Here is a 12,916-nt window from a genome sequence, read left to right as displayed (position 1 = left end):
ACTGAAGCCATGTGGACAGGGAAGGAAGTTCCTTGCTTTAGGCTCAGAACAACAGGGGTGGGGGAATTTTTTTTGCCCACACACGAAGAACTAGAAAGAGGGGCACAACATACAAAACCCCAACAGAAAGATAAATGGAAGAAACAGCCCAGAGGCCTCAGCCCCAGAGGAACAGGAGGGATGGGGGAGGGCTTGTCCAAGAAAGTTTGAGCAATACCTGCTGGCTTGGGAGCCCTGCATCATCTTGCTTGCCCTCCCCACAAATTATGGCATCAGCACAATCAGGCCCTAGCTCCTCTTCAGCAGATGTACTTCTGTCCATCCATCTCCACAGCTCAATTCGACAGAGGATAGTGGGAAGCACTCAGAGAACAAGAGCCACTTCACTCCAGATCTTCAGTTTTGCCATCCCCAAGATGGGGAGGGATGGGGAATTACAGGAATATGGACTCAGCGCAAATGAAATGCTGGTTCATGGAGATGAGCAAGCAAAACCCATACCCTTCCCAGAATGTCCTATTGCAACAGAGTCTTTTCTTCCTTTACCAGCATTCCATCTACCTTACACCCATGAAGCCCCACAGATGGCATCCCTCTTCCCAGCATCATTGGTCCCTGCACATAAGTCCCAGTGCATTCTAATTCATAGCCAGGGCTCCCTGAACTGAGGAAGCCTTCCTTTTGGTGCAGAATACAGGGAGCATTGCTCCTTCTCCCTACACTCTTCCCTCAGTGGTTCTGTTTGAGAACAAAATACTCACAAGAGGTTCTGTAGGGACTTGCACACAAACTGTGCAGCTCATTTCATCCACAGAATTCACCACAACGCTTCAAGGACTCAGAGGAGCGGTGTAGCTCTTTTCACAGATGGGAAAATGGGGGCACAAGAGAAGTGACTTTCCCACAGTAGGTTATACAGTTTCACCTGCTCCCAACTCCCCACCTTCCCAGAAATCTTGGAGAGCCCAGTCTGGACTCAAAAGTCTAAACTAGAGTTTGTAGCATTCGCATATAGAGAAGTTTTAAGCTTGTGAACCAGGCAGATTTGCTGAGATCCAAGAGTTGCTGAATATTGAGTTCAAGACATTTTCCCCAAAGCTCTCTCTCAGAGCAGAACTCTACTTTACTACCATTTTTTGTAACTCCTTGAGAATGAGGCTTTGGGGAAAGAACAGAGCAGAAGATGGGGACTTGCCCAGAAATACACACAGGATGCAGTTGCTCATCTGACTATTTAAGCAACAGAGACTCCCCCCACCTGGGACCCCCCAACCCATGTCTCCCTTCACGCAACAGAAAGAGGCACACAGCTTGATGAAGCAAGAAAAATCCAGAATTCCCTCTCACTCCCTCTACCAGTCCTGTTCCCTCCAAGCCCTGGACTTCCTCAGAGTAAAGTGCATGCCAGTAGCTAACCAGGATGACATCCTGACAAGTCTGTACCAGTTACAGGAATACCAATCCCCGATATAACCATTGCTGTTGTCCTTGTGGTGTAGGAAAAAGGATCATCAACCCTTCCTGATGCATTCCTATGAAGCTAAGAGCTGCCACAACATGAGCAAGGCACAACTCATCACTATTTGTGGGGAGCTGAAGGCTAAGTGACCACCATAAACTAGTTTAGACTTCAGCAGTTAAAGGGAAACTCCACAAGAGCGCAGGCCAGATGCTCTCCTCTGAGGTGAGGCACTACTCTAAACAATTTCACATTGGAGTCCCCCTCCTGCTCTCTAGGCTCATCACTGCCAGGGAACTGCTTTGAGGAAGCTCACATTGCTGAAGTACACCCTTTAGGTACAGCTGTGATGAAGGTGACACCTAAGCCATGCCTCACTCAAATTCGGATTAAAAAAAAAGTTACCCTCAAACATAAGAATGGAAGCAACATCTTCCCTCCCCCCCCCCCCATGAGCTGACCCTCCCTGGGGCTGCAGCAGGTGTTGAAGGCATTAAACCTAGATCCAGGAGAGTTGCTTCAGAATCGTACACAGAAGACAAACAAAACCAACAAAAGAACTGAAAATGAAGCAGCCACATGGAGGGGGGAGCGTGGGCAAGGAAGGAGACAGGAAGAGGGGAAGGTGGACTGCAGACTGAGGGGTCACATTCTCAAGTACAAAAGTAAACTGGAGACAGAATGCAACAGAAGGAAAAGAGAAAGGAGAAAACAAGAGGGCAAGTTACACCAAGGTCCCCACAGTAGGCAACTGAGGCCTACAAACCCCCAGCCAAGTTAGGGACTTCCCAACCCTTCCACTCCCATGCCTTTCACACTTGGGAGAAGAACTCCTCTGTCCCAATAGAGGGAAGGTCCCATTTCCCCCCAAGGAGAAAGAGCTCTCAGACTGGGTCCTTTATATGCTATTTTGAACATACCATTTCCCTGTGGAGTTTCCCAGATACTCCACCCTTCACCAGGCATTTGGAAGGTACCTTTTCCCTTAACCAGCAGGCAGAAGCTACCGTTTGAACATGCAGGGTACTCTCAGACCTTCAGTCCCTTAACCAAAAGGGAGAAGGTGGCATTTTCCAAGACTTGGGGGCTCCCTGACCCTCCATTCAGATTCTATATGGTACTTACGTACAATCGCCACCATCACAATGGCACAGATCACTCCAAGCATGATCATCATCTGGGGAGAAAGATTATGAAGGGTTAATACTCTCAGAAGGGGTTATTATGTGGTGGAGTACTCCCAAGGCATCTCATCCACACCCTAGAGACAAGAAAGCTCAGGGTTCCAGTCCTTCCATACAGCATGGCCTGGTGCAAAATAGCATGTCCTCTTTCCAACCCCCAGTGTCACGAACCTGCTTCAACAGCCAAGAGATGAATGTCCAGGTTGGGTCAGGAGTCTCCAAAGAAGGGGGAGCAGCAAGTCCTAATTAGCAGCACAGCAAGTTTTCTTCAAATCCTAGGCCATGGATGCAGTGCTGACCCAATTGATTCCCATCTCTAATCTTCTCCCCACCCCCACAATCAGTCCCTAAGGCCTCTCATGCAGAGCAGTGAGGAAGCAGCAGGGGTCCAGCGGAAGGCTGCACTCCTTCCAAAGAGGGCTTGGGGCAGCTTCATGCTGAAACCACAGCCCTAACTGTACAAAGTGCAACTGTCTTATAACCCCAGCTTCACTTTGATGCAGCCACAGATTACCTGTGCCTGCTGACAGGGAGTGGGGGAGAAGGGAGAAGAGAGTGAGGGGCACAACCCCAGAAAAATTCAAGTCATACACCACTCCACTCCTGCCTTTGCCTCTCCATGCCTGGCTTGCTGGCCCAGCTGCTCGGCAGGGAGGGGCCCGGACACATCATGTGACCCTGCATGTGCCACCCCCCCACCCATGGCCTCTGGATGCAGCCAAAGGAGACACGGAACAACTTCAGATCTGGCCTCATTGGAAGGTAGATGAAAGGGTTGGGAGGCTCACCTTACAGTTCTTCCACCAGTACTTCCTCTTTAGCTTTCCTGCACTAGTTTTAAACACTGAGGCACCAGCCTCAAGTGCCTCTGCCTTGCCATCCATCTCGGTAAGTCTTATGTCTCGATCCAGCACTTTCTCCACATTCACACTCATTATGCTCACCACCTGCAAAAAGAAGAAGAAGAAAAAAAAGCATATGTTACACTGGCACAGAGGGAGGCACAAAAGCAAAAACGGGATTCTAGTCTATCACACTAGTCCTAGGCAATATGATAATACAAAATAATAAGAGACCAAGCTCATGAGACACTGACTTACCTCCTCCATCTGGGCCTGGGACTGCTGCAGCCGAAGGTTACTACTCATGTTGGGGGGAGGCCCAGGGGGACCCCCACCAAGAGCACCCCCTTCTGGGGCCCTGGGAGCAGATTGCTGAGCTGGATCAGACCTGATGAGACAAGGAGACATACCCAACAGAGGAAACAAAGTAATATGGGTCCATCTACGAACCTCAGATTTAAGAGAAAAGCAGAACTCAGGAGTCAAGTCCCAAACTAAAAAGCCAGAAGAAAGCTCAAGAACTGATACAGGATCTCAAACTGGGAGAGGATATGTAGTGAGGTCCCATGGGGGTGGGGGAGGGGGGGAGGAGGGGCAGGATTGTCAATCCTGGGTCCAGCACTACTGAATATTTTCATTAATGATTTGGATAATAGCATTGAAATTATGCTTATAAAATGCATGGATGACACCAAGCTGGGAGGAGTGGCAAGCACTTTGGAGGATAGGTTTAGAATTGAAAATGACCTTAAGAAATTGGGGAACTGGCTTGAATTCAACAAGATGAAATTCACTAAAAACAAGTGTGATGTAGTAGACTTCAGGCTTGACTACACTTGAAAGTTAGTGCGCAATAAAGGAGCCCCGTGCGCACTAGCGCACTCCCCGTCCACACTGGCAAGGCACGTAGAGCGCTCTGACTCCGCAGCTAAAGCGCTCCTGGTACTCCACCTTGGTGAGAGGAATAACATTTGCTGCACCTTGGCTACAACACACAGTGTGAACGAGGTGTTGCATTACTCTGATCAGCCTCTGGAAACGTCCCATAATCCCCTTAAATCAAGTGGCCACTCTTGTCATTGTTTTGAACTCCTGTAGGAATGCGGAAATGCCCTTTCAAAGCTCTGTTTCTGACAGCCTGCATGCACACTGTTACTGTGGAATGCTGTGTGAGAGAGGGGCGAGAGGGAGGTCTGCTGCTGTCTGAACTTACAAGACAGCATGCCAACATGCTCTCAGCCCCACAAAAACCCACTCTCTCTCTCCCCCAACATACACACAACACACTCCACCCCACCCCCCTCATTTGAAAAGCATGCAGCCACTTGCATGCTGGGATAGCTACCAGAATGCACTGCTCTCTATGGCCATTGCTGCTAATGTGGCCATACCAGTGCGCTGTCAGCTGTCAGCGTGGACAGACTGCAGCACTTTCCCTACTGCGCTCTACGAAAGCTGGTTTAACTCAAAGTGCTCTACGTCTGCAAGTGTAGCCATGCCCTTAGTTCACAACTCCAAATGCACAACTACAAGATGGGGAATAACTGGCTAGGTGGTAGTACTGCTGAAAAGGATCTGGGAGTTATAGTTGATCAGAAATTGAAAATGAGTCAACAATGAGATACAGTTGCAAAAAAGGCTAATGTCATTCTGTGATATATTAACAGGAGTGTTGTATGTAAGACAAAGGAGGTAATTGTCCCGCTCTGCTCAGCACTGATGAGGCTTCAGCTGGAGCCCTGTGTCCAATTCTGGGCGCAAGATGTGGACAAATTGGAGAGAGTCCAAAGGAGAGCAACAAAAAAGGCAAGGTTTAAAAAACTTGACCTATATGGAAAGGTTAAAAAAAATGGGTATGTTTAGTCTTGAGAAGAATAGTGAGGGGGAACCTGATAACAGGCTTCCAATATGTTAAGGGATATTAGAGGATTGTGATCAATTGTTCTACATGTCCACTGAAGGTAGGAAAAGTAGTAATGGGCTTCCTCTGCAGTAAGGGAGATTCAGGTTAGATATCAGGAAAATCTTTCTAACTAGAAGGGTTAGAATAGGCTTTCGAGCGAGGTTGTGGAATCTCCCATCACTGGAGGTTTTTAAAAACAGGTTGGACCTGATTTGTTTACTTGTCCCAGCCTCAGTGTAGGAGGCTGGACTTGACCTGGAGGTCCCTTCCAGACTTACATTTCTATGATTCTATGGCACATAGGTGTCTAATGCCAGACAATAAATAAGGGCCAACTTTAAAGAAATAGAAACAGAAGCGAGGGAAGGGAATTGAGTCTAGCAGTAAACCTGCATATGTGCACGCAGGACTGGAATCACCAGGCAGGCTGTTGAGATCTGCTCAGCTGGACAACAAGTATCTTGCTGCCCCCACAGTCATCTTTAACTGATTTCTGTTAATTAGGAATTAAGGCTGTATTTCCCAGTCTGGGGAGCTGATCACGGGAATGCAGCTACTTGAAGCATTCACAACACAGGACCACTACAAATGAGGATGCTTATAAGTTCCCCTCCTGCAGCACCCAAGAAACTAACCAGCACCACCCCACCACTTGAGCTGGGACAACTAGAGCCTGCAAATTTTTTTTGGGGGGGGGGGGGGGAAGAGAGAAAGACACACACTTTCAGAGCAGCTCCCTGGGCCCACAGGGCAGACAAGCCGCCTCCCAAACTCAGGCAAGCCCCTACAGGGAGAGGAGAACCTATTCCAAATGTCATTACGACATGGGCAAAGAGACACTTACCTCCCCTTCTCCCCCCTCTTACTTTCAGCTACTGGGAGCCAGAACCACCTGGTGCCTTCCCTGACAGGCACCACTGATGCGCGGGGGTGCACGGAGCAGGATCCCCGGGCAGTCCCCTAGAACATGGGACTCCATGGCGGAGCTTCTTCCTATAAGACCCGCACAGCAAGAGACCCCCGCAGCCTCTGAGCCCTTGGGCGTGGACTGCAGGGACCAGAGGGGAAGCTGCTGGGAGCGAGACACGACACACGAGCGCAGATGCTGCTGCTGCTGGTGGCCGGGCAGAGCAGGGCAGGCTGGCGTGATCACCGGCCGGAAAAGTGCAGACGCCGCTGTGCAGGGCGGGTCTGGCCACAGACGTTGATGGGAGCCAGGCAGAGGTGCAGGAAGGGCCATTTCGTGCCAGCCGACACTCCCACCAATCGAGATGGGGAAGCCAGTGCTGGGGCGGCGGGGAGTTGCCAGGAGCCGGGGAGACGCGGCCGGTACTGGCACGCAGGCTGCCCCTTCTCCCAGGGAGGTGGCGGGTACATCCTACGGGCCACAGGAGCCTCCCTTCCCTGCAGACTGCTCAGCCCCAGACGAGACTGCAGCACGGGACAGCGCCCAATCCCCGCTCGGGGGCCGCGGAGCACCAGCTGCTACAATTCGCGACTCGGCGCCGGAACCCTGGGGAGCGCGGCGCAGCGCCCCCAATACTTACATGGCTCCGTCGGGCTGAGAACACGCACTCAGCGCTCCGCGTCTACCCAGCACCTGTCCTACGCCTGCCTCGGGTTTTAGCTGTCGCGCCACTACGGCCCCCCTATAGTCTGGTGCTATTTGACCACGCCCACCATCGGCAAATCAACGCCGCCAGAGGCCACGGCCACGCCCCCTCCTGTCTGCAATGTCCCTTCGCACCCTCAGCCAAGTGCTTCCCTAAGCGTCAGCGTTAGCACTCTGTAGGTCTGGCTGCTACTTCTCTACCCGCACAACCAAACAGCTACAGCCTAGCACTAGCCAACCGTCGTGTGACGGTCCTCCAACCCGTTGTACAGTGAGCTGCAGCCTTCGTTCCGGACCCCCCGCGCCTCTGCTCAATCAGAACGTTCGCTACCTGTTCCCTAAACCAATCACTGTACCTTGTACACTGTACGCCACCGAGCTTTCAGGCCACGCCTACAACTCTTAAAGGGCGATTAACCCCCCGGGTGGGTATGGTCATGGCGAGGAAGCTCCTCGGGGCCCCCCGCCCTGAGGTCAGAGAAAGCTGCGCAGCGGGAGCGGGAGATAGATAATGGGTGTTTACACGGGAAAGAAGAGGGCCCCGGAAAGGGGAAAGAAGCCCAGAAAATCCAGCCTGGAGCAGACGCAATCATTGCAGGGCCGAGCTGCAGACTGAAATCATCAAGACGTCATTATAACAGTGGAGTGTGATCGCATCAGACTGAAAAAAATAATCACCATGGCATCACAGCCTGATGTACCAACGTCACCACAGCGCAGCTCACACGTGGTTCAGCCCTGAAAGAAGTTGGCGCTAGGGACTGCCGCCCCACCCCCAATGCGGAGAACTGACTATATGTTGCAGCTCCCCCTTCATGACTTAGAGACTCCACAGCGGCAGGTGACACCAGCCAAACTTCTGCCACACATCATTGCAGGTGCAGGGCTCCAACGTGTTGATTCATTTGCCTCTCTGGTGGAGAAAGCTATTAGGGGAGAGGCTGTTCTAGATTTGATTTTGGCAGAAAGGGAAGAACTGGTTTTGAATTTGAAAGTGGAAAGCAGCTTGGGTGGAAGTGATCATGAAATGGTAGAGTTAATGAGTCTAAGAAATGGTAGGCATAGAATATCAGGGTTGGAAGGGACCTCAGGAGGGCATCTAGTCCAACCCCCTGCTCAAAGCAGGACCAATCCCCAGATTTTTGCCCCAGATCCCTAAATGCCCCCCTCAAGGATTGAACTCACAACCCTGGGTTTAGCAGGCCAATGCTCAAACCACTGAGCTATCCCCCCCAAGAACAGCAAAATAAAGACAACGGCTTTCAAGAAGGCAGACTTTAGCAAACTCGGAGTTTGTAGGTAAGATCCCATGGGAAGTAAGTCTAAGAGGAAAAACAATTGAAGACAGTTGGTAGTTTTTCAAAGAGACATTATTAAGGGCACAAGAGCAAACTATCCCACTGTGGAGGAAAGACTGGAAGTATGGCAAGAGACCACCCTGGCTTACCCAGAAGATCTTCAATGATCTAAAAATCAAAAGAATCCTACAAAAAGTGGAAACTAGGTCAAATTACAAAGGATGAATATACACAACACAAGTATGTAGACAGAAAATTAAAAAATCACAAAACGAGATCAAACTAGCTGGAGACATAAAGGGTAACAAGAAAACATTCTACAGATACATTAGAAGCAAGAGGAAGACCAAGCACAGGGTAGGCCCATTACTCGATGAGGGCAGGGGGGGAAATAACAAAGTGTGGAAATGACAGAGGTGCTTAATGACTTGTTTCGGTTTTCACCAAGAAAGTTGATGATGAATGGACGTCTAACATAGTGAATGCTAATGAAAATGAGGTAGGATCAGAGGCTAAAATAGGGAAAGAACAAGTTAAAAATTACTTAAACAAGTTAGATGTCTTCAAGTCACCAGGGCCTGAGGAAATGCATCCTAGAATACTCAAGGAGCTGACTGAGGAGATATCTGAGCCATTAGCGATTATCTTTGAAAACTCATGGAAGATGGGATTCCAGAAGACTGGAAAAGGGCATATATAGTCCCAACCTATAAAAAGCTAAATAAGGACAACCGGGGGAATTACAGACCAGTCAGTTTAACTACTGTAACTGGAAAGATAATGGAGCAAATAATTAAACAATCAATTTGCAGTAAAATAGAATAGAAGATAGTAAGGTGATAAGTAACAGCATGGATTTGTCAAGAACAAATCATGTCAAACCAACCTGATAGTTTTCTTTGACAGAGTAACAAGCCTTGTGGATGGGGGGAAGCAGTAGATGTGATATATCTTGACTTTAGTAAGGCTTTTGATACTGTCTTGCATGACCTTCTCATAAACAAACTAGGGAAATAAAACCTAGATGGAGCTACTATAAGGTTGGGAAACTGTTCCGAGTTAGCAATGGTTCACAGTCAAGCTAGAAGGGCATAATGAGTGGGGTCCCACAGGGATTAGTTCTGGGTCCGGTTCTGTTCAATATATTCATCAATGATTTAGAGAATGTCAGAGAGAGTACATGTATAAAGTCTGAGAACGATACCAAGCTGGGAGGGGTTGCAAGTGCTTTGGAGGATAGGATTATAATTCAAAATGATCTGGACAAACTGGAAAAATGGTCTGAAGTAAATGGGATGAACTTCAATAAGGACAAATGCAAAGTATTCCACTTAGGAAGAAACAATCAGATGCACACATACGAAATGGGAAATGACTGCCTAGGAAGGAGTACTGCAGAAAGGGATCTGGGGGTCATAGTGGACCACAAGCTAAATAAGAGTCAACAGTGTAACACTGTTGCAAAAAAACCAAACATCATTCTGGGATGTATTAGTAGGAGTGCTGTAAGTAAGACATGAGAAGTAATTCTTCCGCTCTACTCTGCGCTGATTAGGCCTCAACTGGAGTATTGTGTCCAGTTCTGGGCACCACATTTCAGAAAAGATGTGGCGAAATTGGAAAAAGTCCAGAGAAGAGCAACAAAAATGATTAAAGGTCTAGAAAACATCCTATGAGGGGAGATTGAAAAAATTGGGTTTGTTTAGTCTGGAGAAGAGAAGACTGAGAGGGGACATAACAGTTTTCAAGTACAGAAAGGTTGTTACAAGGAGGAGGGAGAACATTTGTTCTTCTTAACCTCTGAGGATAGGACAAGCAGCAATGGGCTTCAATTGCAGCAAGGGAGGTTTAGGTTGGACATTTCCTCCAGGGCAGATTGGCAGAGGCCCTGGAGGTTTTTCGCCTTCCTCTGCTGCGTGGGGCATGGGTCACTTGCTGGAGGATTCTCTGCACCTTGAGGTCTTTAAACCACGATTTGAGGACTTCAATAACTCAGGCATAGGTTAGAGGTTTGTTACAGGAGTGGGTGGGTGAGATTCTGCAGCCTGCGTTGTGCAGGTCAGACTAGATGCTCATAATGGTCTCTTCTGACCTTAAAGTCTAAAGTCTATGAGTCTACATTAGGAAAAACTTCCTGTCAGGGTGGTAAAGCACTGGAATAAATTGCCTAGGGAGGCTGTGGAATCTCCATCATTGGAGATTAAGAGCAGGTTAGACAAACACCTTTCAGGTATGGTCTAGATCACTGGTCTTCAAACTTTTTTGATCGCGCACCCCATCAGTAAAAAAATTTTGAGCACGCACCACCCCCTGCTGCGCCGAAGCAAAAAAAAAACAAAAACAAAAAACCAACCCACTTTGGAGACCACTGGTCTAGATAATACTTAGTCCTGCCATGAGTGCAGGGGACTGGACTAGATGACCTCTCAAGGTCCTTTCTAGTCCTATGATTCTCCTTGGCATGCCACCTTGCTGTTCCACCTACTACTCACAAATTATCTGTTGTGTAGAGATTGTGGGGGGAAAAAATCAGAAAAGCCTGAGTTGTGTCACAGAACTGAAAGCAGTCATGCTTTGGGAGGAGATATGTCCTTTATTTTACCTATTCCCTTTAAAAGATTGACTAACACTTAGTTTCACTAACATTCAATTTAGTCAAGAATTGTTTGGTGTGTTTACAGGGCTACGGTCCCACCAAAGTGGAAATCAAGATGGAACATTAACTGGGATGCCTCCAGATGATAGATTTAAAAGACCCACATGAATAAGCCCCTGGAAGTACTTGCATTCATATTTCGTATAGCAGAATTTGATAGCTCAAGCATATGCCTTATAGGCTGAAGCAGCAGCAATGGTCAGAAACTCTAAAGCTTTGTCTATGTTAGGAGGGGTGTGGAAAAAAACACCTCCCTCAGCAACATAAGTTTCACTGACAAAAGTGCTGGTATGGACAGCGCTATGTCAGCAGGAGAGCTCTCTCCTGCTGGCATAGAGCGGTTACACAGGATACCTTGGAGTGGTACAGCTGTAGCAGTACAGGTGTGCCGCTGTAAGGTCCGTAGTGTAGACATAACCTCTGGAGCACTCTGACAGGGTTTGTAGCCTCCATAGGAGCAGTGCTTTCAAGCTCTTCCATCAAGGCATGAAGGTACACAAGGTGGAGTAAGAGCCAAAGTTGTAGCCAGGTCTAAGGAGACAGCCCCCTGTCACCTGACTAGAGATCTATTGCTGACCCTCCTAGGGGCCAGAATTCTTCCATTATGTCCCTCTGCAGACAAAGGGCTCAGCAGTGTTCCATGTTGGGGTACAACCCAAGCAGCAAACATTTCTAACTCCTGCCTCCAACTGGATCTGAATGGAAACTACTGGGTCTCTGCCAGGACAGCAGCTAAAGCTTCCTCCAAGAGAGCACTGCTACTCCAGTTTCAATTCCCCACTCACAACTTCTATCCCCACCACTGGAGGAAGGAGGGAAATTAACTCAGTTCTTCTGTCACAGCTCCCTTACTGAGGCTAACTCTTGATGCAATAACATCTCAATGCAACACTGCTTCTCCTGGGACACCACAGAACTCCCCATTCATCTCTGTCTCTACACTGAGGCCTTGGTACATCAGGGGCTCCCCATGGCAGACATTTCAGCGAAGCCAACGAACTCCTGATGCTTCATTACAGGAGAACTGGTATCCACCAGCCCAAGACTCCATCCACAAGCAGACATGCCAAACCCACAAAAAAAACACAGAAAATGGGCTTGTTTTTGGCTTAATTGGCTTGAGAGCTGCTTGTTGGCTAGTTTTTGGCATGTAGCTTTTTGCTTCTTTTTTTTCTGATCAGCTCCCGGCAAGCAGGGGCAAGAGGGGGAGGAAGCCAGGGCAAGGGGGCGGGAGAGAATCAGGGGTGCACAGCAGGCCCACCACAGTCCCAGCCTACACCCTGGGGGGATCTAGTCACAGAGTGTTGGGATTCTTAAGGATTGGCTTGTTTTGAAATGGGATTAGCTTGATTTTTGGCTTATTGTGAAAGTCAGGGTTATACTTAGTTTCAGCCCATCTCTAACTGTGAGAAATCAGAATGTGAACGAATGGGGGGCAGAGTACCATAGATCTGCCTACTGTAGGTTTCTTACACCTGCCTCTGAAGGATCTGGTACTGGCCCCTGTATGAGACAGGGCACTTGACCCCAGCTCTGATCCAGTAGGGCTGTTCCTACAAAAGAGCCTGATGACAGCCTGACTTCAGGGAAAATTTCAAAAAGGGTTTATCTAAATTTCACCTGCTTAAGTTACATTAGTAACCTTTGGCTAAGAAAATTCACCTGTTCAGGGAGTATATTAAATACATCTCTACCTCGATATAACGCTGTCCTCGGGAGACAAAAAATCTTACCGCATTATAGGTGAAACCGCGTTATATCAAACTTGCTTTGATCCATCGGAGTGCGCAGCCCAGCCCCCCCCCCCCCCCCCCGCAGCACTGCTTTACCGCGTTATATCCGAATTCATGTTATATCTGGTCGCGTTATATCGGGGTAGAGGTGTATAGAGATTAAACACAGGAAGTAGTGTGAATTAAAAGGATTAATCATCCTTTAAGACAAATTTCAATGCAACTTCAA

The 12,916-nt window shown here is 48.4% G+C and overlaps 1 protein-coding gene across 1 annotated transcript; it reads right to left on the bottom strand.

Moving 5' to 3' along the window:
• Positions 1 to 2,504: 2,504 nt before the first annotated feature.
• VAMP1 (vesicle associated membrane protein 1) lies at positions 2,505 to 3,893 on the bottom strand. The gene is made up of 3 exons (XM_065422359.1): positions 3,744 to 3,893; positions 3,432 to 3,590; positions 2,505 to 2,636 (listed from the first exon to the last, which is right to left on the bottom strand). The coding sequence occupies exons 1-3, from the start codon at positions 3,891 to 3,893 to the stop codon at positions 2,505 to 2,507; spliced, it is 441 nt and encodes a 146-aa protein (XP_065278431.1).
• Between the last annotated feature and the right edge of the window lie 9,023 nt (positions 3,894 to 12,916).

The sequence above is a fragment of the Emys orbicularis genome, chromosome 1 (assembly GCF_028017835.1).
Source record: "Emys orbicularis isolate rEmyOrb1 chromosome 1, rEmyOrb1.hap1, whole genome shotgun sequence".
NCBI classification, from domain to species: Eukaryota; Metazoa; Chordata; order Testudines; family Emydidae; genus Emys; species Emys orbicularis.
The sequence above is the reverse complement of the archived record's forward strand: the minus strand, read 5'-3'. Positions and strand labels throughout refer to the sequence as shown.